This window comes from Heliconius melpomene, chromosome 11 (genome assembly GCF_056956725.1).
Source record: "Heliconius melpomene rosina isolate 202511_hmr_F chromosome 11, ASM5695672v1, whole genome shotgun sequence".
In the NCBI taxonomy this organism is placed as follows: domain Eukaryota; kingdom Metazoa; phylum Arthropoda; class Insecta; order Lepidoptera; family Nymphalidae; genus Heliconius; species Heliconius melpomene.
Window position 1 is genome coordinate 4,748,859 of NC_140399.1, and position 25,198 is coordinate 4,774,056.

At 33.7% G+C, this 25,198-nt stretch overlaps 1 protein-coding gene across 2 annotated transcripts; it reads right to left on the reverse strand.

Moving 5' to 3' along the window:
- Nucleotides 1-27: 27 nt before the first annotated feature.
- Nucleotides 28-25,038, reverse strand: faf (ubiquitin carboxyl-terminal hydrolase-like faf). 2 transcript variants are annotated; one of them, XM_085193626.1, is made up of 50 exons: nucleotides 24,907-25,038; nucleotides 24,336-24,410; nucleotides 24,060-24,189; nucleotides 23,760-23,979; nucleotides 23,518-23,673; nucleotides 23,252-23,441; nucleotides 23,020-23,175; nucleotides 22,778-22,931; nucleotides 21,060-21,211; nucleotides 20,239-20,496; nucleotides 20,062-20,160; nucleotides 19,631-19,773; nucleotides 18,883-19,103; nucleotides 17,559-17,689; nucleotides 17,271-17,467; nucleotides 17,083-17,185; nucleotides 16,354-16,519; nucleotides 15,827-16,073; nucleotides 15,589-15,739; nucleotides 15,197-15,316; nucleotides 14,637-14,768; nucleotides 14,454-14,552; nucleotides 14,216-14,364; nucleotides 14,030-14,143; nucleotides 13,812-13,920; nucleotides 12,885-13,038; nucleotides 11,883-12,013; nucleotides 11,358-11,579; nucleotides 10,689-10,850; nucleotides 10,365-10,581; nucleotides 9,978-10,145; nucleotides 9,496-9,569; nucleotides 9,302-9,414; nucleotides 9,047-9,220; nucleotides 8,834-8,975; nucleotides 8,281-8,434; nucleotides 7,114-7,261; nucleotides 6,761-6,881; nucleotides 6,517-6,653; nucleotides 6,266-6,425; nucleotides 6,027-6,136; nucleotides 5,865-5,948; nucleotides 5,686-5,786; nucleotides 4,909-5,132; nucleotides 4,591-4,686; nucleotides 4,041-4,207; nucleotides 3,558-3,789; nucleotides 3,153-3,356; nucleotides 2,916-3,031; nucleotides 28-2,797 (listed from the first exon to the last, which is right to left on the reverse strand). In XM_085193626.1, the coding sequence occupies exons 2-50, from the start codon at nucleotides 24,375-24,377 to the stop codon at nucleotides 2,560-2,562; spliced, it is 7,488 nt and encodes a 2,495-aa protein (XP_085049752.1). In that variant the 5' UTR covers nucleotides 24,378-24,410; nucleotides 24,907-25,038; the 3' UTR covers nucleotides 28-2,559. The 2 variants fall into 2 exon arrangements, with proteins under 2 accessions (XP_085049752.1, XP_085049753.1); XM_085193627.1 differs by having other exon boundaries at nucleotides 24,336-24,566; nucleotides 24,907-24,998.
- Between the last annotated feature and the right edge of the window lie 160 nt (nucleotides 25,039-25,198).

Here is a 25,198-nt window from a genome sequence, read left to right on the forward strand (position 1 = left end):
TGTATTATAAAAAAATAAAACACCTGATTATTTTTCAAAATGTATTTTTTGATTTTATTATATTTATATGAATGCTTTCCCGAGCATTCTATAATGCCAAATGCCATTCGTTACATATTTGCCATAGAAACCTTATACAAAACTCAACTGACCTTATAATAAATCTATCAATAATAAAATTTTACACTTCAGGCGAATAGGCATGCTTTTTCTGAATTATTTTATCGACTTTATTTTGTTACCGATGTAACTTTTGCGTTGTGACAATTGAGTTTAGGAGGACCAAGTTATTATTTATATTAACCTTACGTTCTTAACGTAACTCTATAGGGCCAATAAATATTTTTCACACCTAAAAAATATTATCAAGTTCCCAGATACAAAATAAAGTCACAAAAAATGGTTACGATGATATTTACACGATATTAAAACTTGCACAAGTTTAAACGTCGACGAATGTGTTTGGCAGTTTGGTTTTGTGTCTCATCGCCATATATATCTCACCTATCTAAGCCTAAGATCGATCACAATTTTCTTCGTTAACACAACATCATTATTAACTTTTGCATTTTATAAAAGATACAAAACATTTCAATCACTAAGCTATGTAGAATGAGAGTCGCCAATTACCCTCAATCTATAAATCCATCTTTGGTAATAAAGTTAACAACGAGTAACGGTCACTGCACCAAGCTTTGCGTTATTTGACATGAATAAAAAAAGTGCGCGAATTTAGTCAACCAATAGTTAATTCATTATTAAAACGACGACAGACTATCAGGAGTAAATAATTGAGCAACAGAAATAAAAGTAAGGCACGAGGTCAATGCGACCAACAATAATTGTCCAAGTTCAAGATACTACAAGTGGTATTATTTCATTAGACATTTGGCAAAACCTTGGTACTTTAAATTCAGCTACAATTATATCCTTTAACTATTCAGAATCAAAACGAAACCGACAAACTTACCATTCTATATTGTACAAAAATGTTTTAAAATGCTTAAGTGTGGTTAAAATCTGTAGTAGCTTCCGTTCATTAAATAATGGTATAAAACTTTTGTATGTTATATAATTACAAGTATATTCCACACCGATACACACGTTTCCCTGATAGCCTGAGTGACGCCACGAATTAACGACTAAAAGAAACAAAAAAAATATACAACCTTTAATGGAATATTAAAATAAATAACATATAATACAAAGCGGAACATCGACGTGGCAACATTTTCCAGTAAGACTAGTGTTTAATACCTCTATAATATCTACACTCTACACGCCTTGTTACTATTTATTATAAAGCTAGCAATAAAGTTATAAAACATCGTAACGCAGTGCTCGTTAGGCCAATGTCGTACAATCTGGCCTCGGTCATATATCGAATGTGCATTCAAATGTAACTAAACCAAATATTTGTTAAATACAACTGTCATTTTACATACACAAAAAAAAAGAAAACTCTTCATACACTAAATTAAACTAAAAAAAAATTATAAATAAAAGTCTGAAGTACATAAAGCGGCGTAACTATTTCACGAATATCAGCTATAACCTGTGATGTGGACAAATTGTCAACTACCGTTCTATTATAATAAAGTAACACTCGAAGTTGAATTTCAAAAATAAATTTAATTCCAATTTTAAAAAGTTCTTTAAAAAAATACGTCGAGATTTTAGTGAATTTTATTGTTAACATAAATAACATTTTATCACAGTGAAACAAAAAAAAGTGAAACACAACTTAAACTATATTTTCATCTAAAGTACAGAACAACTGCATGCATATAGATCGTACGTAATAACCGTTTTGTTCCCGTAATAAAATTGTAAAATTATAAAAAAATATTGTCACTTTAATAAATCAATAGTAAAAGATAAAAACTTAAAATAGTTTAAGGTTACATTATAAACATTTTATTTCACGTTTCAACAATTACGATATGAATAAATAGACCACAAAAGTATAGAAGAACAGTATAGTTATTATAACAGGCATATATTTATAGTACAGGAGAAGTCAATTCTTAATATATCTCACAATACGATGTTTATTACCATAAATATATTTGTACATATTTTTGAAATTTACTTTCGAGTGCTTTGTTTTTATTATTATTGTGACTAAAGTATAATTTTGATTGTTACTAAATCGATAGTAGATATAGTAAGTTATCAGGAAATGTCAAAATGTGCGGTTTCTTTTTTTATTTTCATACTAAAGGTTATCGGCAACGATCACGTTAAGCAGAGTCCATCGAGCACATTCAAATGTTTCCTTATAATAATAAAATATTAAATATGCTATGCGCAGATAAAAAAACAAATATCCTATCGAATAAGTAATGAATAAGTCTTAATCAGAAAAAATAAATACTATGGTACTTTTAAAACGGATCCATATGTTACATAAACAATAAAAAAAATAAGCAACGTATCGAAAGATCTCTCAGCCCGAGCGGGGCGGGCGGGGGCGAGTGTACACGTAACTTTAACATCACAGAACAAAACTACGTCTAAGCGGCGGCGTCTCGTACATAACGTGGGGCGGCGTGGGGACTAGAGGGCGGGCGGAGCAGGGGGCGCGGGCGGCGCAGGGGGCGCGGGCGGGGCGGGCGGCGCGACCGGAACGGGGGGCGCGGGCGGCGCGAGGTGCAGGCGGCGCGGTGCGGGCTCCTCGTCGTCGGGCGCGTCGTCGTCGCCGCTGTCGTCGCCAGCCTCGCCCGACCCCGAGCCAGAGCCCGCGTCTCGTGATTCTTCCTCCTCCTCTTCTTCTTCTGGGCACAGCTGATACGCCCTGATAGCGGAAAATTCAAAATACTATATTTCAGACAGGTTTTAATCAAATAAGTCAACAGGTAAAAATACTAAAAAACCCAAATGTATTATATTATTACCAATCAAGGTAATCTTACTTTTCTAGTGTTTTTCTAGCGGAGTTACTTCTCTCGAGGAAGTATCCAGCCGAAGTTTCATTGGAAATACTGGGCGGAGACCACGTTCCATATGAGCCGTAACCTCCAGGACCATACTTCTGGAACAATGTTCACATATAAATGTTCTTGGAAAAAAAAATACACAGCTCTAATAATGTAAGACCGCCGCACTCGACACACGTTTGCATTCATGTCACGTTTGTATGAAACACTCACGCGATCCAGCTCGTCCTGCAGCCAGGCGAGCAGCTGCCTCCAGCGGCGGCGCACATCGGGCTGCGAGTGCACGGCGCGCACAGCCAGCGGCGTGCGGCACATCACGCCCACCACCAGTTTGACGCAAGCGTACGCGCGCTTCTGATAGTGCCCTCGCGCGCGCAGCGCCGTCTCCAGCAGGCCCGGCCGCTCCTCCGACACGCCCTGTACCGCATTACCATACATATAAATCAATCCATAAACTAAATACATATTATTATATATTTTTAATTGACATGCTGTGCATCATGGTGTTGTGTGTGTATGTGTGCGTGTGTATTGTTTTTATTTACTATAAATTACAATGTATCACAACATTACAAACGTATCACTGTAATTATTACAAAAAATATGAAATTAATGAACCTTAATAGCATTATGAATCCTATGGTGTTGCCAGCTGTCCTCCATGAGTAACAGTGCAGTAAGAGCATCAGCGTGTCTCCGTAGCTCGTGGCAAAACGCGTATGCCATTTGCCAGAGGAGTTCTGCCAGCGCCATACGCGACCAACCCGCGTGCTCCCAACACAAAAATTGCAGCAATCTTATGCCTTCCTCACAACCACAACATTCTTCTGTTAATCTTTTCATATAAGTACTGAAAGCAAATTAAGCGACGTAAGATAACAAGACCCATATACTAAAATATTTTTATACACAATAAAAGCTGACATTCCTAAGAAAATCAAATATAGCCAAAAATGTCTCATAAAACTTATCCATATTAAAGACAACAACAATTTATAAGTAGTTAATTTATATTACGTCATAACTACAAAATACTACGAATATTTTTTTCAAAATATTATGTAATCTAGTTTACCCCAACAAAATAAAAATCCCACTAACCCAGTCCTATTATAAAGCACATCGATGGCGGCGGCCGACAGCGCGGGGCGGGGGTGCGCGGGCAGCGGGTCGGCGTAGGGGTTGGGCAGCGGCGGCGCGCCCTCGCTCACGCTGGCGGACTGACATCGTGGGGACACGTCGCAGCAGCGGACCAGCGCGCACACCACCTGTATACAAACATACCGGGATCTTAGTGTTATATCCCGCACGGGGCTATTCAGGGAACCTAATGTTAAGACAATCGACTCCTCATTTTACGCAATATTTGGAAGACAGCGTGTAATGTAATTCTAAATCACGCTTTTTCTTTTACCGCGAGGAAATGAAAATACTTTATACCCCTGAATGGTAATCAGGGTATAAATGGTAATGGTAAGTGCCTGGAACGGTCTATATGAATGAAAATATTTTGAATTTGTTTCGAACCCATACTAATTATGCCACAACGATACCGCAAACCCCTCAATTATTATATATTATACTTAATATATACATACTGCTGAACTATCTTTTATATTTTTTTAATAAAATGACTAAAGATTAAATGTACCTGATGTATTTTTGCAGATTCTGGATATTGATATTTCCCAACTGAAGATGAATTGTCATCTAAGCACACTGTTAAGACGATGTCAAGAATTTTTAGCTGAAAGAAAATTAAATATTTTTAAACCAGTAGAATATGAGCAAATAACATATTAATCATTCCTGTATGATGAAAAATATTAATTATCATTTAATATGATGGTCAGTTATCACATTAGATATATTAAATTTATTTGTTTACTTTAATTATATCAAGTTACACCTCAAGATCAATTTTATAGAACAACACGTCACAAAATAATAATATTATAATCCAACTAACCCGTAACAACTGATGTCTCTCCGGCAAGCCCAGCATAGCGTACGCGTGGAACAAGTTGAACAAGAGCGGCAAGTGCCTGTGGTCGGCGTGCGCGTGATGCGCCTGGTGCGCGTGCGAGTGGTGCGCGTGCGGCGGCACGGCCAGTGATCGCGCGCTGCACAGCACTTGGTCGGAGAGGGAGGTCGGCTCGTCGCGGGAACACCATGTGCCGTAGCCGGATTGTACTGTAAATTGATAATTATACTCTATATCTAGTTTTATGAGACAATTTAGTTAGCTTAAGAAATGAGCATTCAGTAAATGTTAGTTTTATTTCAATTCAATTACAAACCATTTCATCAAACTGGGGGTAGTTTAGGGGGAAGGGTAGGACACCCTCTTTCCGATAAAAAAATAATCATCGAATTCGGTTTGCCCAGTCAAAAGTTCTCAGGTAAATAACATTAAAAAACAGTCAAATTAATAACCTCCTCCTTTAAAAGTCGGTGAAAAATTAATATTAAGATGCATATCAAAGTTTTAATTTCTTTATTCTGTATTCTGTATTTAACATGTGACATAGCAAATATACAAGTAATGGTATATTCAATCCGCTGACTATACAAGTGATGGTATATTCCATCAATTTTCAGCAGTATATTAATATTTAAAATTTCATTTTGACTGTAACTCTAATGTCGTAAATATCAGCGTTAGGTCTCACTAACAATTTACACTAAGCTATAAAATTGAAAATACTTGAGATAAATAATAATGGAAATGAAATCAAAAACTCACCTGGTGGGTCTTGAATAGAAAAATGTGCTAAGAACACTATTATCTTCATAAACACTACTCTCACCTCAGCAGATGGACATGATAAGAGGTAGTCACATAATCTAAAAAAATAAAGATATAATAAGCAATTTTAATTAAAATATAACCATATATTGAAAGTTAATTTTAAAAAATGTTACCTGTGAGGATGTTTAAATAAATCTGTTGCGAACCAAGTTCTTACAGCCTGAGAGCATCTTAAGTGCTGACATAGAATATCATGCCTAAAAAATTTAAGCAAGTTATAATATATATAGTTGTAGTGTGATTATATATAAGAATAAATTCACAAATATAATTACCAATCGGAAGCTGGGCCGCGAAGTGTTTTTTTCGTATGGAAACCTACTTGGAACAAGAATTTAGATGCCATCTGAACTGCCAGCATTGACATTTCTTCATGTTCAGGACCCTAAAAATATGTACAAATAGTAATATATTTGGGTATGTTATTATGAAATAAAATATTTTAATATGTATATATATTGTAACAAAAGAAATATTTTATATATTGTTTACAATATTGTCTTATTTTACTCACCCATACTGCGCTTTGAGAACCTGGCATAACTTGTAAGCGCATACAACATAGTTTTTTCATAAAATTGAAATGTTCCAAACTAAACTGATCTTGATTGTGTGAGAATGCAATATTGCTACGACGTACTGAATTCCAAATAGGTTTCGGTATACTATTTTCCCTTTTTAAACAAAAATAAATTTAGTGTAATAATTATTTTTGGTATGTAAAATTACATATCCCAGAAATAAGTATATTTTATAAAAACTTACTTCAAAGTCATACTTTGCATATATTTTTCTAGACCCGATGTTTCAATCATGTCTTTCCTCGTATAAAAAAGCATATATGCATTCCACCATCGCTTCTGACGTTTATAGGTTACTCTCTTTATTGCCGAATCAAATACCTAAAACGTAATAAACTATACATAATATATTTTATAAAATACTTTTAAATCAAATTTTATTTCTTAAATTTGTAATACTATCATGTTTAATAGTTTATTGTCATCACCTCGCCCATATATTCTCCGCCGAAACATTGTGCTTTCATCTCCTCGTCGTCTTGCATTGCACATTCCGATACGTCACCGTCGTCCAGTTTTACCCAACGACTGGTTTCGTTATTATTGTCCCTGTGTAAATAATTTATCACAATTTATTAAGTTAAAAATCAATCCATCGAAATCCTTCAAAGAACATGAGTCCTCGGATGAATATGAATATGAGTCGTAAAAGGGGAATTTATTAACTGAAGATTTGAAGATACAAATAAAGATTTTTTTATATTGTAAATTACATAGGTACTTCACAGACGACATCTTACTGATAGTTTATATATTATGAGTCAAGTCATTTCAACAATACCTTAAAAGAACATAAGAATAATAATGTCCCCCAGAAGCCTGTCCAGAGTGCACCACAATGCCGCTGAGCTGGTAATGCGTCTCAGGCGTGGCGTCGACCCCGCCGTCCCACAGCGAGGCATCGCCCTCCGCTCGTGCCAGACCCCACGCTGTTATAAATATATATATAGGTATATTTACATGCTTGACAAGGATCTCAAAGCATAAATATAAAAAAAGAGTTCAAGGAAGTATAATAGTATAATATCCTTTATATTATACGCAGAATACATCGGTGCCATACAATTTCTTTTTTCAACGTAATTTGCAAACTTAATTATATTTTTATCTAAAATAATCGTAACAATGGAGTGAGTTAATAAAATGAAATTTACATTATAACAAAATATTTTAGACTATCGGCCCGCCCGCGGCTTTGCCTGCTTGAACTACATGATTATTTATTTAATAAACAGAATCGACTGACAACTACAATGACTTCTAATATATTTTTTTTCTACATTATCGTCATTTCTATAAGGGTTTTTAATTGTTTTGAATTAAAAAATACGACCAATGTTCATACTTGATATTTATAATAATATACATTGAGCATTGATATGTAAAGCTAATTATTAATTATACTTTAGCGAAGAGGGTAGAAATAAGTGAAAAAAACTATAAAAGAATTGTGTTCATCGAGGGATGCAAGAGCGTCCATCAAAGATCGTACTTAATCTTCAGAGGCGAGGCAAAAGTCTTCAATAATATACCTATCATTATAAAATAGACCTGAACTGTTACTAACAACTATTCCGAAACCATTATATTAATATGTCTTAAGGTTTAGCTGGGATGTTAGGGTTCCATATGAGGTGCTCCACATCTTCATTTTTATTACATGGACAGAAAATGCTTCTTATGTTGATCAACTTTTACTAAGAGGCGATATTTATATCTCTTAAGTTTAAACAGGCTGTTAAGGTTTCACATCAGGAATCCAGATTTTTTAAATAAAATGTAGCCTAGATGTTACCTAGACATAATATACAACTCTATACAACTCATAGTATATATATCTATGGCTCTATCACTATTCCTAAACCCCCCTCAATTATTATTTTGTAAATATCTTCAATGTGTGCCATTTTTACTTTCTTATTATAGATGTATAAAGTAAAGTAAGTACCTGTATACGGTTCCACATCTAGGTCTCGGGGAAATTCAAAGTAGTCGTTGAATTTTATTGCGCAAACTTTTTCAAAGTCATATTCAAATCTTTTTAATTGTATGACTAGTACTGGCGGTAATTTATTTAAACACAGTCGCTTGACTGTTACAACCTAAAATAAAATTTGAATTATTATAGTAGTCAAACAATATTGTTGGCGGAATCAATTATTTGGACAATTATTTATTTGATTAATTAATTGTTAGTTAATTATAAATGTGGTTAACACCTATTTATAAGTATACTAGGCTGGAGCAGTGATGGCGAGTGTTGATATATCGGAAAGGGTACCCTAAAGCTACACCTGTGTACAAGTCCTAAGCACTGCTCCGAGCCTCACATCATTTAAGCAGAGAGAGTAATTTAGATAATATAGATTGTAGATAATATTAAGTTGTAATTCCATCCACTTCTGAACGTAACGTAATATATTTCACTTCTGATTTCTAACAATATATTATTTATTAACATAACTTATACATTTTTAATAAATAGAATATAAAATAAATACCTTCTTGCTACATTTATCGCAGTAATATGCATCAGCGCCCTCCAAAAGTTCTCCTCTTACATAAGCTTCTAAGGACTCCTGCAGCCTCGACATATTTCTTATATCTAAAGAAACCACACTAAATGGTTCTTCTTTACAATACCTACAAAATATGATTAACAATTAATTTGTTATGAACATATTAGTCACTATTATTATTGTTTTAACATCTACCTATGGGGACATCCTTTACATATTTTCTGATCTGAGTATGTTCCACCCATTGTTTTAGCCATAAGCTGTTCCTGACCCAATGATTTTAAGGCTTCGTCTAATGACTCTACTAGTGACATAAAAAATTCTACAGCATCTTGTTGCTCCCGCAAATTTACAGGTTCTCCTTGAAGTCTAAAATAACAAAAAATATGTATAAAATTACTTAAAAAATATTTTTTACTTTACATATCGTTATGATGGAGGATAACTTACTTAAAATGAGCCCAAAGTCCCCTAGGAATGTAATATTGGAGTTTGCTATAGTGCAAATGTGTGAATATAGCCTGAACTTGCTTAAGTATTGTGATATTGTAATCTGCATTGCCCTAAAAAAATACTCAAAATATATATCAGATACATTTTCATGATAATATTGTTTAGTTACGAAATTATATTTAATCAATCACCTCCACATTGTTTTCTAAAATATTGTGGTGATGTGCTTCACCTGAGAAGTCTTCATTTGGATCAGTGACTGCCCCTATAAATTGTAATGTAAATCTATGTTCATATGTAGATTATAGTAGCATACATTTTATATTGTAAAATGAAAATTTGTGTGGGATTAGTATAGCTTATGCAATATATTTTATTAAAGCAAACACTATATGTTATGTACTACTACCATATATATTAGTTGCTGATAAGATTATTAATACCAATTAAGCAGGCAGATTTTAGATGCTGTAATTTTCGATTTTACATTACACTTACATATTTTGTATCAAGTAGGAAATGTATAGTGCATTAACAACAATTAATTTAGTGAGTTATATATTTTTCAAAGTCTAATATTTCACTTTCCTTGTTTTTTTTTGTTATCTAGGGAATGGATTTTGTATAATTAATATGGTAGAAATATATTGCCTAGTTTAGTTAGTATGCTCACCCTGCACAGCCAGAAGCGCGTCGCGCACAGCCCTAACACAGTAGAGCTGCTGCAGGACGGAGTTCATATAACAGGTGGCGCCTGCATTCTTGAGCCCCACCAACCCCGCTGCCGGCCGCGGACCCACGCACGGCATGTACTCCCATTCCGATAGACCCAATGTCTTGTCTGTATAATATTTACAGTTTTATTATTTCAAACATTTTTAATAAAAATTAATCACTCCATTCTTTTTATTCTCTCAACATAAGTGTTTCAAATAGATCAATAAAAAAAAATCAATGTATATCAACATAAAACCTACCATTAGATTGGCAAAGGTAATGTCTGCCACTAATCGCGATGATTGTAGGTCTATCCCCAATCTGGGGAATATATGAAACGTACCACTATAAAACATCTGATCAAGTAAGTTAGCGAGCGCCGCCATGTTGGGCACGCAGGCGTGCACCAACGCCAACAGCAGGTCGGTGGCGGCGGCGACGGCGCCGGGCGTGCGGCACAGCGGCATTGTGCCCTCATCCGCCGACTCGCCCTCATCGCCCTCGCCACCCATGCGGCACCACGCCCACGAGTATGGCCATAGGAACTCTGTTGTCACTTCCTAAATAAATGTACATTGATTAATACCTTAAACTAAGAGAACGTCATATAATATATAATAAAAATCTAATCTAATCCAATCTATTAACATTAAAATCATATGCTAACCCGTATAAGTCCAGAATCTTTATGATCAGGATGTGCACCATACTGAAACTTGACTTGAGCTGGCACATGCGTGAATAGTTCCTTTGTTAGATTCAAATGACCTTCTAATAATGTGTCATCTAGACTTGCTGGGTTTGCTCGTACGCCGCGCAGCCATTCCACCTGTAGAAAATATTAAAATTTATTTATATTTGGACTTTGTTAAATATATTAAAAAAATCTGGTCTCATGAAACATTCTATTTTAGTTAAGTTAAAATCGAAAACAAAATATTATAATAAAACAAATTATGACAAAATATTGTGGGGTCAGATACAGTACAGTGTCGATTATCCAAACGTCAATCAACTATACAATCGCTTATCCAAACTTCTACTTCCGTTTAAATATAAAATCTGGATTGACTATGCGTAAACGTAAGCTTGTTTTATTTTTTGTTTAGACCTACAGACAAAAAAGATTTTATGGAGCATCATTTATATAATTATATATATATGGATGATTTAACATAATACATAGTGTAGGTAACTGCGATTTTAATCTTCTTGTGAATAAATGTTTGGCTGAATTAGTTAGATTATCCCACCGATTTTCCGAATACTCATGTCCTCCAGTTAGTTTGGATAATCGACGCTCTACTGTAGCTTGATATCATAAATCAAATAAAACCTCAATAGCCAAATCCTCCAAGGTGCCCGACGTGGGCCCCGCTAGTGAAACGAGACGACACAGGAGCTGCAGGAACTGTTGTGCATTACGCGCATGTGCTGTGAGACGTGGGTTGGCGGCCGCTCCTCCAGCGCCGCCCAACGCGGCTAGTGCCCCCCGCGCTCCCCCGCCACCACCCCACGCACACATTGCTAATAGCTGCTCGGCACAAGATACTCGAATCTAGAGAAATAATATAAAGCATTTCTTAAAAATCTGTGTTATATTAACTTTTTAAAACATAATAACAGAGTAGCCAGAGAGAATTTAGCAGGGAATAGAATGTTTTTCATTAGAGTGAGAATTGAACCCACAACTGTCATGTTTATAGTCCAACAATGTCCTACTATTCAACATTTAAACAAATCATTCGATTGATGAAACATTTCACCATTCATCACAATCAAACAGTATAGAATGAGTATAAAATTAGTTAATAATCTGAATTTTGTAAGTAAATAAGTTTATTCTCTACAGCTTACTCACTTGAGGATTAGGACAGTCAATCATTAAGTACAGCGCCATATCTTGCCACCATGATTCATGCAGAAGAGATTCAAGATGGCCTCCACCCAATGCAATGCATATAGTTACTACTTCCATACATTCTCGCACCACTGGAAGAATTTATTGCAGTCTATAAAAAATTGTGTACAACAATAGTATAAGTAATTCTTATTTATATCAAACAAAAAGATCGATTTTTTCATTATACTTTCTAACTTTATTATAAACTAGCGCGTGCTTGAACGACATGATTATTTATTTTAATACACAGAATTGACTGACAACTTCTTATATAGTTTTTTTTACATTATCGTAATTTCTATAAGGATTTTTGATTATTTTAAATTAAAAAATACGACCAATGTTCATACTTGATATTTATAATAATATACATTGAGCATTGATAAGTAAAGCTAATTATTTATTATACTGTTAGCGAACTTGTGTAAAAGAGGATAGAAATAAGTGAAAAAAACTATAAAAGAATTGAGTTCATCGGGGAATGCAAGAGTGTCCATCAAAGATAGTACTTATTCTTCAGGGGCGAGGCAAAGTCTTCAATGATATACCTATCATTATAAAGTAGACCTGAACTGTTACCGCCTTCACCGCATGGAGGTACTCCTAGATTATGTTATTTTAAATTTTTGGTCAGTGGTCAGAATAATAACCTCATTTCATTTAACACTGACCATGCAGAACAATTATTCCGAAGCCATTATACTCATATCTCTTAAGGTTTAGCTGGGATGTAGGGTTTTGATTTGTTTATCTTTTATCTAACAGCTTTGTAAATAGGGTATAAGGTTCTTATAAGAGATACTTATAAAAGAAAAGAAAAATGTACGCTTTAAAAAGAACAAGTAATTAGAAATGTTATTTATAAATATTATAGAACAATAAACAGTAAAACATTTAATATCAATAATTAAGCATGTTATAAAAAATACGAAAAAAATATCAAAATCAATGAAAACTTACATATAACATCGTCCGAATGCACAAGTCCGTTGTGGTCGGATGGTTGCGCTACGGAATAAGCAAGTGCGTACAACGCACGCACGGTGGCCGCGGTGGGCACGCGCCACCACACCAGCGACGACACTGAGTCCCCGTCCTCAGTGCTAGTTACCACCTATTGAGTTTATAGTTCATAATTCACTTAAATTTGGAAAGGACTACTTATAGTGAAAGACAGAGATATATATCTGTTATAGGGCAGCGAAACGTGGGTATTATAGAAAACGAATGAAAGAAAGATGAATTGCACATTGATATTTTATGTACTGTGTATATCAAATGTATATTCCAATTGTAAAAGTGCAATAAAGTGTTATTATTATTATTATTATTTATGACGGAAAAGTGAGAGCTAAGCGAGGTAGGGGGAGACCTCGGTTGACCTTCGAAAACACATTATCAAAGATACTGGAGGAAGTTCACGTAAAAAGCATGAGGACCCCCCGAAGGGTATGTATGAAGAGGTTGATGACAGTAGACGAGGCGAAAGTATGGCCTATGGTTGATGCCACTTAAAACAATATTTGGAGGGTTCGATTACCTAACGAGGAATTAAAATATTTAATATTTTCATTTCCTCGCTCTGGTAATGAGGCGCAGAGCGGCGTTGAGTTTCACTATTCAACATGCAATGACTTCAGAATTTGACGGAATATGGAGAATGAAAATGTCTTATTGGGTATGAAGTATCTTAACACTAGGTTCCCAGGCTCCCCTTTGCCTACCCTGCTTCGTGCGGAATACAGTGTGAAGCTAAAAAAATATTTATGTACTTTTTCACAAACATTAGTGAATTGTATTTATAAATTGAGACTAACATTTATTAGTGTTTGATGTAATTTATAATATCAAAATGCTATTGAAACACAATTAGCGTCGCATAATCACCTGTTCACCTAAACTGTTAGCCAATTTTTCAGATACAGCCTTTACAATTAGTTCACAGTTGTGATTTGGAACCGTTTGAAGCGCTTCTCGTAATATTGTTACATCCATTCTGTAAAAGTAAAATAAAAATATATACACATTTCCTATTGTATTATACTTAAAATATTAGTTTATAATATATCTTAGCTAACTTAAATATTTAATAAAACAGAATTTACCTTAAATCTTTATCTACTGTCGTGTCGGAACCGTCAGGTGCAAGAATTTCGAATAAGTGTCCTAAAGTATATAACGCCAATTTAGCCAGTCGAACTAACGCCAAGTAACCAACCCTGAAATAAAAAAAATTATATCACCTTATATAATCTATCTTAAATAGAATGCTAACATGTAAACAAAACTACCTTCTAGTATGAGGTGCTGCATCTTTTAAAAAATCACAATCTGATAAACACTGCACTAGAAGTGGTGCTTTTTTGACGCAAGCTAGCTGAAAATTTCTGTTACGTTCCAGCCTCGTGTCTGATGAAGGCATTACCATACTATAGAGAACCTGTACAATCACCAAAAATATAAATTAAGAAACAAACCATCATTAGATAATGCTAATTTATATAATATACATAGTTGATTGAAACAAACCTCTATACTATATGCAACAGTAGGTGGAGCTGGACCATACAGCATATCTCTTAATTTCGTATCGTCCCGGCTGAGAAGAGCTTCAGTTAATTTCTCCACCTAACAACATATTAAGGTTAAACGAACACTAAGAAACACATTAAGCTCTAAAACGTATTCAAATGAAAAACTATTATAACTTACAGTTTGCTTGTGACTCGGACATATCTGCGACAATAAATGCGCTGCTTCTGTCAGCTGTGGGTGTTCCTTTGTAATGCCAACATGTTCTAATTCTAAAATAAAGGGTATATACCATGATCCCTGGGCAAATAGCTGAAAAATAAAATAAATAGATATCGCTATATATTATTATTACCTTTTCTAGCAATTGTTCATATATATGTATAAGCAATTGCTAAATACATATTTTAGTGTAAAAATAAAAAACTAAAACAACTCCCTAGGTTGATTTTGAAATAATATATGGTGAAGTGTGTATAATGTATGTATAATGTACGTGTGATCAAATATATAGTGAATAATTTTATTGCAAACATACATCTTTTATGCTAGCAATATACTTATACCAACTTTGATACTGTGATTAGAAGTGTTCCTGGGAAGCATCTTAGGGAAGGGCCTTCACCTACACTGTCACTATGTCATTCTCAATGTAGGGAATGGTTTGGCGACATTTCCGAAATTAAGAGAACTAATAGTGTTATACTCGGCGAGAACGCATGGTGATAGTAATTACTTACCACTCCCGGTAGAGCATGTTCGAGTGTGGGAGGTAAAGGCGGCGATGACGTACTTGAGTCACTACTTGATTCATTTGAAGATCCACACCCACCACTTCCACAAACTTGGCCATCATAAACCTAGATAAGATAGTTATTTTTGTTCAATTACCTACTGTGCATCTTATAATATCTTACATAATCTATACAATTATTAAGGTGCAGTGTGACCGTTAACATAATGGTTATAGGTTTGATCCCCACTTAGTGGAATGACTATATGTTAGTTATATTTTCATTCCCCTGTTCTGGTAAGAAGGTAAATTCTGCTATATAACAGAAAATCTATTTTGTTTGCCTTGCTATGTGATATAAAGTAAAGTAGGAATAAAATAAACATAAATGACACCTACCTTAGCAACAATTACAGTTTTGTCTCTAAGAGGTATTTGAGAGAGTATTTTACGGTCGTGACTTGTGTCCAACAGCTCTCCATTAACATACAATTCTATTTTGTTTATATACATTTCTAATTTAATATTGCTATCTGATGCACATTTTAACCTAAAATAAAAATTTGCATGCAAATATAAAACATTTTGGAAGAAGTGAATGGAAATTTTAGGACATAATAAAAAATAAATATTATACCTTCTCTGAATTGCAGAACGTAAAGAATGTAATGTTTCATTCGAATGAGAAAACAATTCTACATCGTCAATTTGCTTTTGACCCGTTTGAAAGTTAAACCTTACTATTATAGTGCATTGTCTGCCTCTACCGGATCTATAAATAGGTAGAATTTGTCGTTCTGCAGTAAACCTTCTATCACATTCATTAATATACTCTTGTATGGCACGAATTACTCTACATATTCTTGTACAACACTCTGCAACATCTAAAATATAAATAATAATAAATATTAATCTGTGATTTTGCAAAAAAATTGACGTCCTTGTGGCGCAGCGGCACAGTGTCTTGACTGTAAACGCGACGGTTATGGGTTCGGTTCCGGTTCGAGGGGATGTATTATTGTCATTTCCGCGCTCTAGTAACAGTACACAGCATAGCATTGGGTTCCGCCAGTAAAACGGCAATATCTCGAAGAATTGGTAAAATTAAAAGAAGAGTGTCTTAACATTAAGTAATAAAACTGACATTGCAAATAATTAATTTACCAGCAAGGTCCATCTCCTTCTGCAACCGCTGCGTGCGCGCGCAGCACTGCGTGAGAAAGGCCTCGTGATGGAGCGCGGGTGACAGCGCGGGGCCAGTGCACGTGCTCACCTCCCGCAGGAGCTCCGTCGCACGCGCTGAGATTTCATCCTCACATTCTGTTATCACCTATAGACCATGTACAAAAACATTCAGTTAAAACATTTTTTTTCCTTCCAGGAAGGCCACAGATAACTAACGTTAAAACAGTCCGATCCCCGATTTATGCTTAATTTTCGTGTTAAACTACGTAACACCTGTATCGTAACCAGAACGAGGTTATGAAAATATTTTTTCATTCCCCCAAGAGAGAGAGAATCTAGTCCACAACTGTCAGATGGTAGAATACACGACGGCGAATAAGATATGTGACTTTTTCTTATTTCCCATATACAGAGTGGAAGAGGCAGCGCTTCTTTAACTGAAACTGCATATAGGGTAAAATATTTCAAGCCCAGAATAAAAAAAAATAATCAAGGCACCTCAACGGTTTGGACGTAGGTGGTTTTTTTTTCATTTCACGATTTTTATCCATCCTGTATTTATTTTGTTTGAAAAAAAAACTCTTTCATTTTTGAGAATTATTTTTTTTCCGAATTTATATTAGGCTTTTATAGAGTAGTTAAAACTGTGGTTTCATTTAAAGTGGCGCTGACAATTCCATCCTGTATATCGTAAAATAATAAGCTTACCCTCCATAAATAATCTAAGCCTATGAGATCAGCGTCATTTAATAAAAAACTACGGCGTTTAACTTTAAGTTTGCCTTCTTTGGAATTCACAGCTTTAAAAAATCTGAAACAAACAAGTCATTTAAATTCTTTAATTTAATTATTTAAAATAAATAAATATACTATTCTGATTGGACAGCAATCATTACCTTTCGAAACATTTAATACCGGAATGAGTTAGTAAATTAGGGGGCAGTGTCATAATGTTCCGTCGAAAAAAATGCAGGTTAATATTAGGATCCAGGTCAGGTTCTTCACCCATTAGTTTACTGAACCATCGAAAACACGCTTCACGATCTCCAAGGTGCGCCGGTCTTTCAGCTAGACACACCCAAATTTGTTTCGCCTAGAAACACACATATATGTGTATAAATGATAAAAATAAAAATTACTTAATTTTTAAAAATAAATAATTATAAAAGAAGATAAATTTTTACTTGTTCAGCACACAGCCACAATTGTCCATCTTTAAGTAAAAAACGAAGAAAACTGAGTCTTTCGTGAACTTGTGCAGAGTGAGGATATCTTCCATCTGGTAACCAGTTTTCCCAATCTATTTCTCTTTCCACTGAAAAATCAAAAACACAGTAAATAATGTAGAACTTACTATTATGTTTTATATCAACAAAAAATCTAAGTTTTAATTAATTAGTAATTTGTTTTTTGTGGAGATACTTTCTATCACTCACACTATGCAACTAAAGAGAACTACATCAGGCATCAAAATAATCTATACTAATATAATAAAGCGGAAGAGTTTGTTTGTTTGTTTGAACGCTAAGATCTCTGGATCTACTGATCCGATTTACTTTGTTTTTGTTTAGTATGAAAGCTGCATTCTTCAGAAGTGCTATAGGCTATATAACATTACATTACACATATATACTAATAAATTAAAATACTTTCTAATTTGACATGCAATTTATTCTGCCATGTTAATAACAACCGTCGTCGCTACGCGACCGTTCGTTACTGCGACATTTTGATATTTATCCTTACGAAAATAAATATAATAGTCACTTTTAGCATTTTATCTAGATTGAAATTATAGTTTACTGTATAATATTCCAATAAATAATTAAGGAGATGTCACTGATTCGAAATGACCTAGCCTTCGGGCGGCATAGTATGAGTATGACCGACGTGATGAAAATATTCCTATAGTCCAAGCAAGCAGGCGTAGCTGCGTCCGGGTCCACTAGTTAAGTATAATTTGAAGCAGAGAAAATATTTTATATTATACCATTCTAATACATTAAAAATCCACTTAGTATTTACACCAATATACAAAGTAAAACATTAAAATGGAATTATAGTAATTGGAATTTTAGTCTGAAAATAATAAAAAATTATACATCAACGATTACTTGAAAGTAAATGAATTTGTTAAGAGCGAAATGAACTAGCCCTCCACCACCAGTCATCAGAGCAATATGCCTTTGTACATTGATATTTGATTTTGATTCTTTTCAGATAATATGCAGACTTTCATATAATATGCAGTAAAACTTAGAAAACCCTTCATATCATTTGTGGGATCTTAGTACTTAGTTTTTTGTTTGTTCCAAAGGACACTAATACTAATTGCAATTTGATATGTTCTAATCTTCTAATATGTTCTAAATATGTTCTAATTCTTAAAGAAAAAAGTTTTTGACAGTCAGACAGACATAGTCTTAAAACAAAGTGAGCTTAATAACCATTGCTTTTTTCTTTTGAGATACCAAACCCTAAATATCATAACTCCAACAAAAATCTCACCGGCCAACTTATTCCTAACCGCGTCCATATACTGCGTGAGCGAGTCAGTGACGAGTATGACGAGCGAGTGTTGCGTCTGCAGGCGGTCTATGAGCTCCTGGCGCGTGACGTGCGGCCGCACTCCCGACCCGCCGCCCGCCTCGTACAGGCAGCATATCTCGCGCATCATCTTCAACGCTGGTAGCACCCATTTGTCGTTGTTCTTCAGTTCTTCTACGCATCTGGAATGAAATGTTAAAACTATTTTTGAAAAATGTCCTCGTGTGTATTTTTGAAAAATATGGCTTAATACAAAAATTTTATTTAGTAGATTTTATGACATAAACTTTACAATTTAAAATTTCGCGTGATTGTCTCGAAGACCATATGACAAATACTTTATTAGATAACGTAATTTTTTTTGACGTAGCTGGATTAGTACCTATGTCTTTTTGACTCCGTCCCATCGCTCTGACTATAAAGCCCGTTGAACCTTACTTTACATAAGTAAAGTAAGGTTCAAATCCTGATATGTTTAAATTTTATATTTAAAAAAAAATCTAAGTGTTGAATAATACTTTAAAAACGTAAAAAGTTAGACCATATAACGTTTGATAATAAAACTAAATGTATTGGGTAATAAGCATAATGTTTTACGCTTTGGTGTAGATAGAAGTTCTCAAATATGTAGAAGTCTTGTAAACAAAATAAAAAAATAAAATTAATGATTTAATAAGAACAATTATATATATTTTGTATTAGTACTTACTTGTCCAACCATAACGTTTTTTGAGCATCACGATCCTGACTACAACTATAGTCGAGTATTTTTATAAGGTTTGCTAATGCTACATCCATGATTTCTGTACAAACTTCATCTGAGTGCGCCAAATTCCAAAATAGTACTAGGACCTAAAAAAAATTTGTTTCTTTTATGTATTTTAGTATTTTTTTAATATATTAATTATGCACAAATGTACTAGCAAGTGGTGTTTCTGAATCACATAAAATATAGAGCAAATTGTAATCGTATATAATGTACATAACACTAAAGAAATAATTATTTGTTTTCGCTTTTTGCCCATTTATTGATGAAATTATTAGATAACATAGCCGGGATTAAAAAAACAAAAATTATAAACGCCAAAAAGAACATAAATTAGATGCAAATACTCATATTTGAAATAATAATATTTATACCTTATTAGCCATTACGCCGTCCTTATCGTCCTCAGCAAGTCTACGTATTACTTCCAACAATTTGTCACTTTGTTTCTTACTAGATGTTGCCCAACTTGCCTACAAAATAAATTAACGTACAAAATAATAGTTTTATATAAATAAGAATCTATTACATATTGAATTTATATAAAATACCTTAAAACAATCAAATAAATGATCAAGCTGATCGGGTGTGAAGTCCCAAGCCAACTTGGCCAAGAGATCGTGAAGGTTTTTCACTATAGCTTCGTGTTTCCCATGTTGCGCTCTCCATATCGCGTCCAAGTCATCCCTTGTCAGTGAATTTTCTTTGATCATAAATCTGAGCATCTTTTCTAATCTATCCACATATTGGGGCTGATGTAGTGAGTCTCGTAACACTATATCTACTACTTTATTTTCACGAATCCAATTCTGCAATAAAGCATTATTTTAATTAAGCTTACATTATAACATGATAATTAATTATTATAAGATACCAGTCGTGGCGCAGTGGCACAGGTGTGTGATTGTTAACGCCACAGATTGTGGGTTGGGAGAAATATTAATTTAGTTTTTATTTTCATTTTTTCGTTCCGGTGTCGAGGCTAATCGCGACGTTGACTTCTACCACTTAACACGCAATGCCTCCAAAATTCGGCGGAAAATGGAGAATAGTCTTAACCCTAGGTTCCCTCTGTCTACCCTGCTGTGTGCGGGATACAGCGTGAAGCTGATTATCAATTGTTGGGAAATGTATGACTGTGCAAGCTTTGATGGTTGGGTTCGAATTCTAATGATTCTTAAATGAATCTTCCCTGGTCTGGAGGAGACAAAACACGGACTCACTTCCTCCATTCAATGTGCAATATCTATAACATGGGTACAAAGTGGAGAATGAACTGTTTCAGTAACTAAATTACCCTGTACACGTGGGAAATAGTAAAAGTAAACAAGTAAAACCTCGCAAAACAATGTCAGAAAAAAAAATTAGTTACCGTTATGACGACAGGAGTGAGCCACTCTGGTTTGGGTTGCTGTGATATTGTACTGATTAGCTGATTAATTTCATTTAAAGCAGACATTTTTCCATTAAAAGATGACATTTGTAGTAGACGTAAAATCATCTTCAATCGAAACATTTCTAATGCTGTAAAATTGTTTTATATAATTAAAAACATAAAACTAAAGATTGCGAGACTCAAACAAAACAAAACTATTGCTCCGTGACAATAGTTTCTATTACAATCCAATGCACTTTTTTTTTTAATAATTAATATATTTATTAACTTGACGTAAAATTTGTATTGTTAAAAATTTATATAATATCTCTGTCTTGTGTGCGAACATTGTAGCCGTCTACGGGCACATCGCGTTATGAATGTATAGTAATGTAGCAATTACCAAGTAAGCACAATAAAAAAATATTTAATCAAAATAAACAAAGTTTTAGAGAAGACAATGTTAGTAATATTTATTTAACATATGATGAAAATTGTCTTTCCGTCAAATTGATGTGTCCGAATGTCTTAATTATAATAATTGCTTACTAAAAATAATAAATCTTAGAAATAGTAGTAATAGTTACATGTGAAAGAAATTTTAGACAGAAATATTCAATTTGTAAAGTTTATTACATTTTTAGAAACTAGTGACAAAACAAAAACTAGTCATTACTAGTGGTACTTTTGTATATACACTTGTTACAATAATCAATATCTTGTATATAAAAGACAAATAATAATTATTATAATCAGCTTCACACTGTATCCCGCACACAGCAGGGTAGGCAGAGGGAACCTAGTGTTAAGACACTCCATTCCCCACTTTCCGCCGATTCTGGAGACATTGCATGTTGAGTGGCGGATCTCAACGCCGCGCTTTGCCTCGACATTAGAGCGAAGAAATGGAAATATAAATTTAAATAAGTATTTCATCTCCTCGAGTGGGGCTTGAACCCACAACCAGTAGATTTTACAGTCACACTTTGTGCCTCTGAGCCACAACTGGCCTCTATGGACATTTACTATCTTCATTCATTTCAGATTCATTATGTGACATTTGTTATAAAACTTTTACATTTACAAATATGAAATAAATGACTAAGAACATGCATAAGAAGCTGATGTGGCGATACTTGTGCAACGATGAATTTAGGTGAACAACAGACGATGTAACAGCTTAGGGGTGGAAACATCACTACGCCCCTTAGCAGCTACAGGGTCAGCTGCCCACCTTGCTCCAAACTATCCCCCCAATCATATTTTTATTATTAATTTAATAATTGATTATGACAACAATACAATTATAAATATTAATAAGCTTAACTCTTTGGGCTGAAATAAATGTATGGTGATCAACACTGACAAATTAAAAATAATATAACATTGTATAACACAAAAGAACCAGAAACATTACAAATATTTATTGCAAAATTATCTCTAATGCCAATGGTAGTGCATTATTTAACCAAATGTATATTATAACATTTAGAATACCTCCAAGTGATATAATGGTAGTACAGTGGAAAAAATGTTTACCATACTCTTATAAAGTCATTAAGTATATACTTTATTGATCACATACAAACAGCAAATTTTATACATAACAAATATTGACAATAACACAACAATATTCAATTCAAAAATACATATGTTATGCATATTAAATTATCACCACTCTGTAAATATTATCAATAAAAAGTTTAAACACTTACATTTGAGTAAGCTGTGGTGTTGAGGGGTTTTCACTGAAACACATTTACAGGCTCTAATCAAACATGACACTATGTCTGTTTTATTTTCACTGCCCCTTGCTTCCCGTTTCAATTCATCATCTGTTAAGCTGTCCAATAGTGTGGGTATATATTCCTTTAAGATAATAAATTTTAAATTTCAAATATGATGCAGATATATTATTTTAATAAAATTATTATTTTTAAATAACACAGTTACACACCAGTATAGGTAGAAGATAAACTGTGACAGTGTGTGGTGTGAGAAGATCATGACATAAGCCCAAGGGACGCAAAAGCTGCCAAACGGCAGCTACACGTGTTTCACCATTTATTGATTGTTCTAATGATGATGGTTGTTCACTTCTTGTCAATGAGCTCTACAATAAAAACAAAATTTGATATTGAACATGTGATTGTAAAAATTGCACAAGGCTAGGGATTTATTGCAACAACCTCAACATTTTCTGTTATAGATGGCATATTTTCAGTAGAATTTGATTTACATTCCTCATTTTCCTTTTCTGTAATTTCATTTAAAACTTTCTCTTCACTAATGATAGATGATGTTAGCTCAGATTTTTTGAAACCCATTATTGTTTCAAATCTTTCCCTTAATTTTATAAAACCTTCTGCTTGACCGAACCTACAAATGACAATGATCAATTATATTATAGGTTCATAATGAGATAACTTCTGTACAAACAAGAAAGGTAAATTACAAATTAATTAGATGAACCAGCCATCCTCTTGGTGTGCGATGATCTTGTGATCTGGCAAACACTTCACATTCCTGAGTTGTCCCTGGTCCTGCTGTTGCAGTTACATTTGCTACTGATAAGCCTTCACTTGTTCTTGATGCATTAAATGTGTGAAATCTGTGATTATAAACAAGGTAAACTTTATTAAGACAATATTCAGATATAAAAAAATGTAACATGCAATGTGATGAAAAAAATCTTACTTATTATTTGGATTGAAAGCCATGTATAAAAGATGTAAAAATCTAGGGTCATCTAATTTCATGGCACATAACTTCACCAATTTCTCACAGTTTGAACGTACACATTGCTGGATGTTATTTTTCCATGATGATACAGCATCATCAGTTAGTATTTTTGTAAATGATACTGTCAGGGCATCATTGTAAAATCGTTGACAATATGGATTATTAATATCTTCACCTATATATTGAAAAAAGTTATGATGTCATTACAACAAGGTCAAATTTATATATACGAAAATTATATTCAAAATAATAAACCTTTCGCTGCCAATTCTGTTGAGGCAATCAAAAGAGCTTCAAGTTCTTGTTCTGGCAAAACAGGTACCACCCACCTGGGATGGGATATTTTCTCTTCTAAAGCTTTTAACTTTGCCTCGGGGAATGTCATCTTTAAAAATATCACATACATATTATTTATTGAACAAAAGTTTTATGTATTTATTGAAATATTATTATAGCAAGAGTAAAGTAGACAAGACAAGCAATTTATGTATCAAAAATTAAGCACTGATTAAACAAAAATAGTAAACTCACCTCCCCGGGCATTTGATCTTGTTCCTTCATTGATATTGTCATTATTACAACATATCCCTAATCATTTCACCTTTCCTTGAAGGGAAAATTACATTCAAAATTATATTCTTAAAGTATTTATGAAATTCGTAATATTAATGTAAGTACTTTTGTGTGGACATCAATTTTCAATATGAAATAAAGCACATCAATTTTCTATAAGAAAATAGCAAATTAGGGCTCCCATAAGTACTAGAAAATAAAATTTACACCAATTTCATTTTTATTTTCGCAGTGAAGAATACATATAATCAATATATTCACATCGTCATTACACACGTTGAGATATAAAAGGAGATAATTAAAATAGTATCGTTAGTCAAGATATTTCCAAAGAGTAAACATGTTTTGAATATTAACCCGAGAAATTGTTAAAAAATCACTTTAAATAATATTTCTGATCAGCCGGCGCGACAAAATGGCGTCATTGTCCTAAACAAGGTAGACAATAAGAATACTACAAGAAATTTACATAAGATCTATAAACGATTATTTATTAATAAATTGATAAGTTAAGTATGTATAACGTTACCTTACTGATATACACAATTACAGTAAAATTTTAAAATCACAAATATGTCCTACACTTTGACGTAATAACGAAAATAGATGAAATATTTGTAAGGTATGTTATGGTACATGTATCGTATTTCGTTGCAAACAATTTTATGAAAACTCATAAAACATTTATAATAACTAATAAGAAAATTCTTCATAATATTTAAAAATATATAAGTAATTTAATGGTTCTTTAACGTTTTTGAGTAACATAAGATAATTTAAAGTCCCCCATACACTATACTGTAATGTACGGCTACAATTTG

Bases quoted from the DNA above. Each gene is read 5' to 3' on its own strand.
- faf (XM_085193626.1), bottom strand. From the start codon at position 24,377: ATGACAATATCAATGAAGGAACAAGATCAAATGCCCGGGGAG. The intron at 8,976-9,046 runs GTAGATGTTAAA...CATATTTTGTAG, and splicing joins TGTAAAGGATGTCCCCATAG to GTATTGTAAAGAAGAACCAT. The intron at 3,032-3,152 runs GTGAGTGTTTCA...TTGTTCCAGAAG, and splicing joins TGCAGGACGAGCTGGATCGC to TATGGTCCTGGAGGTTACGG.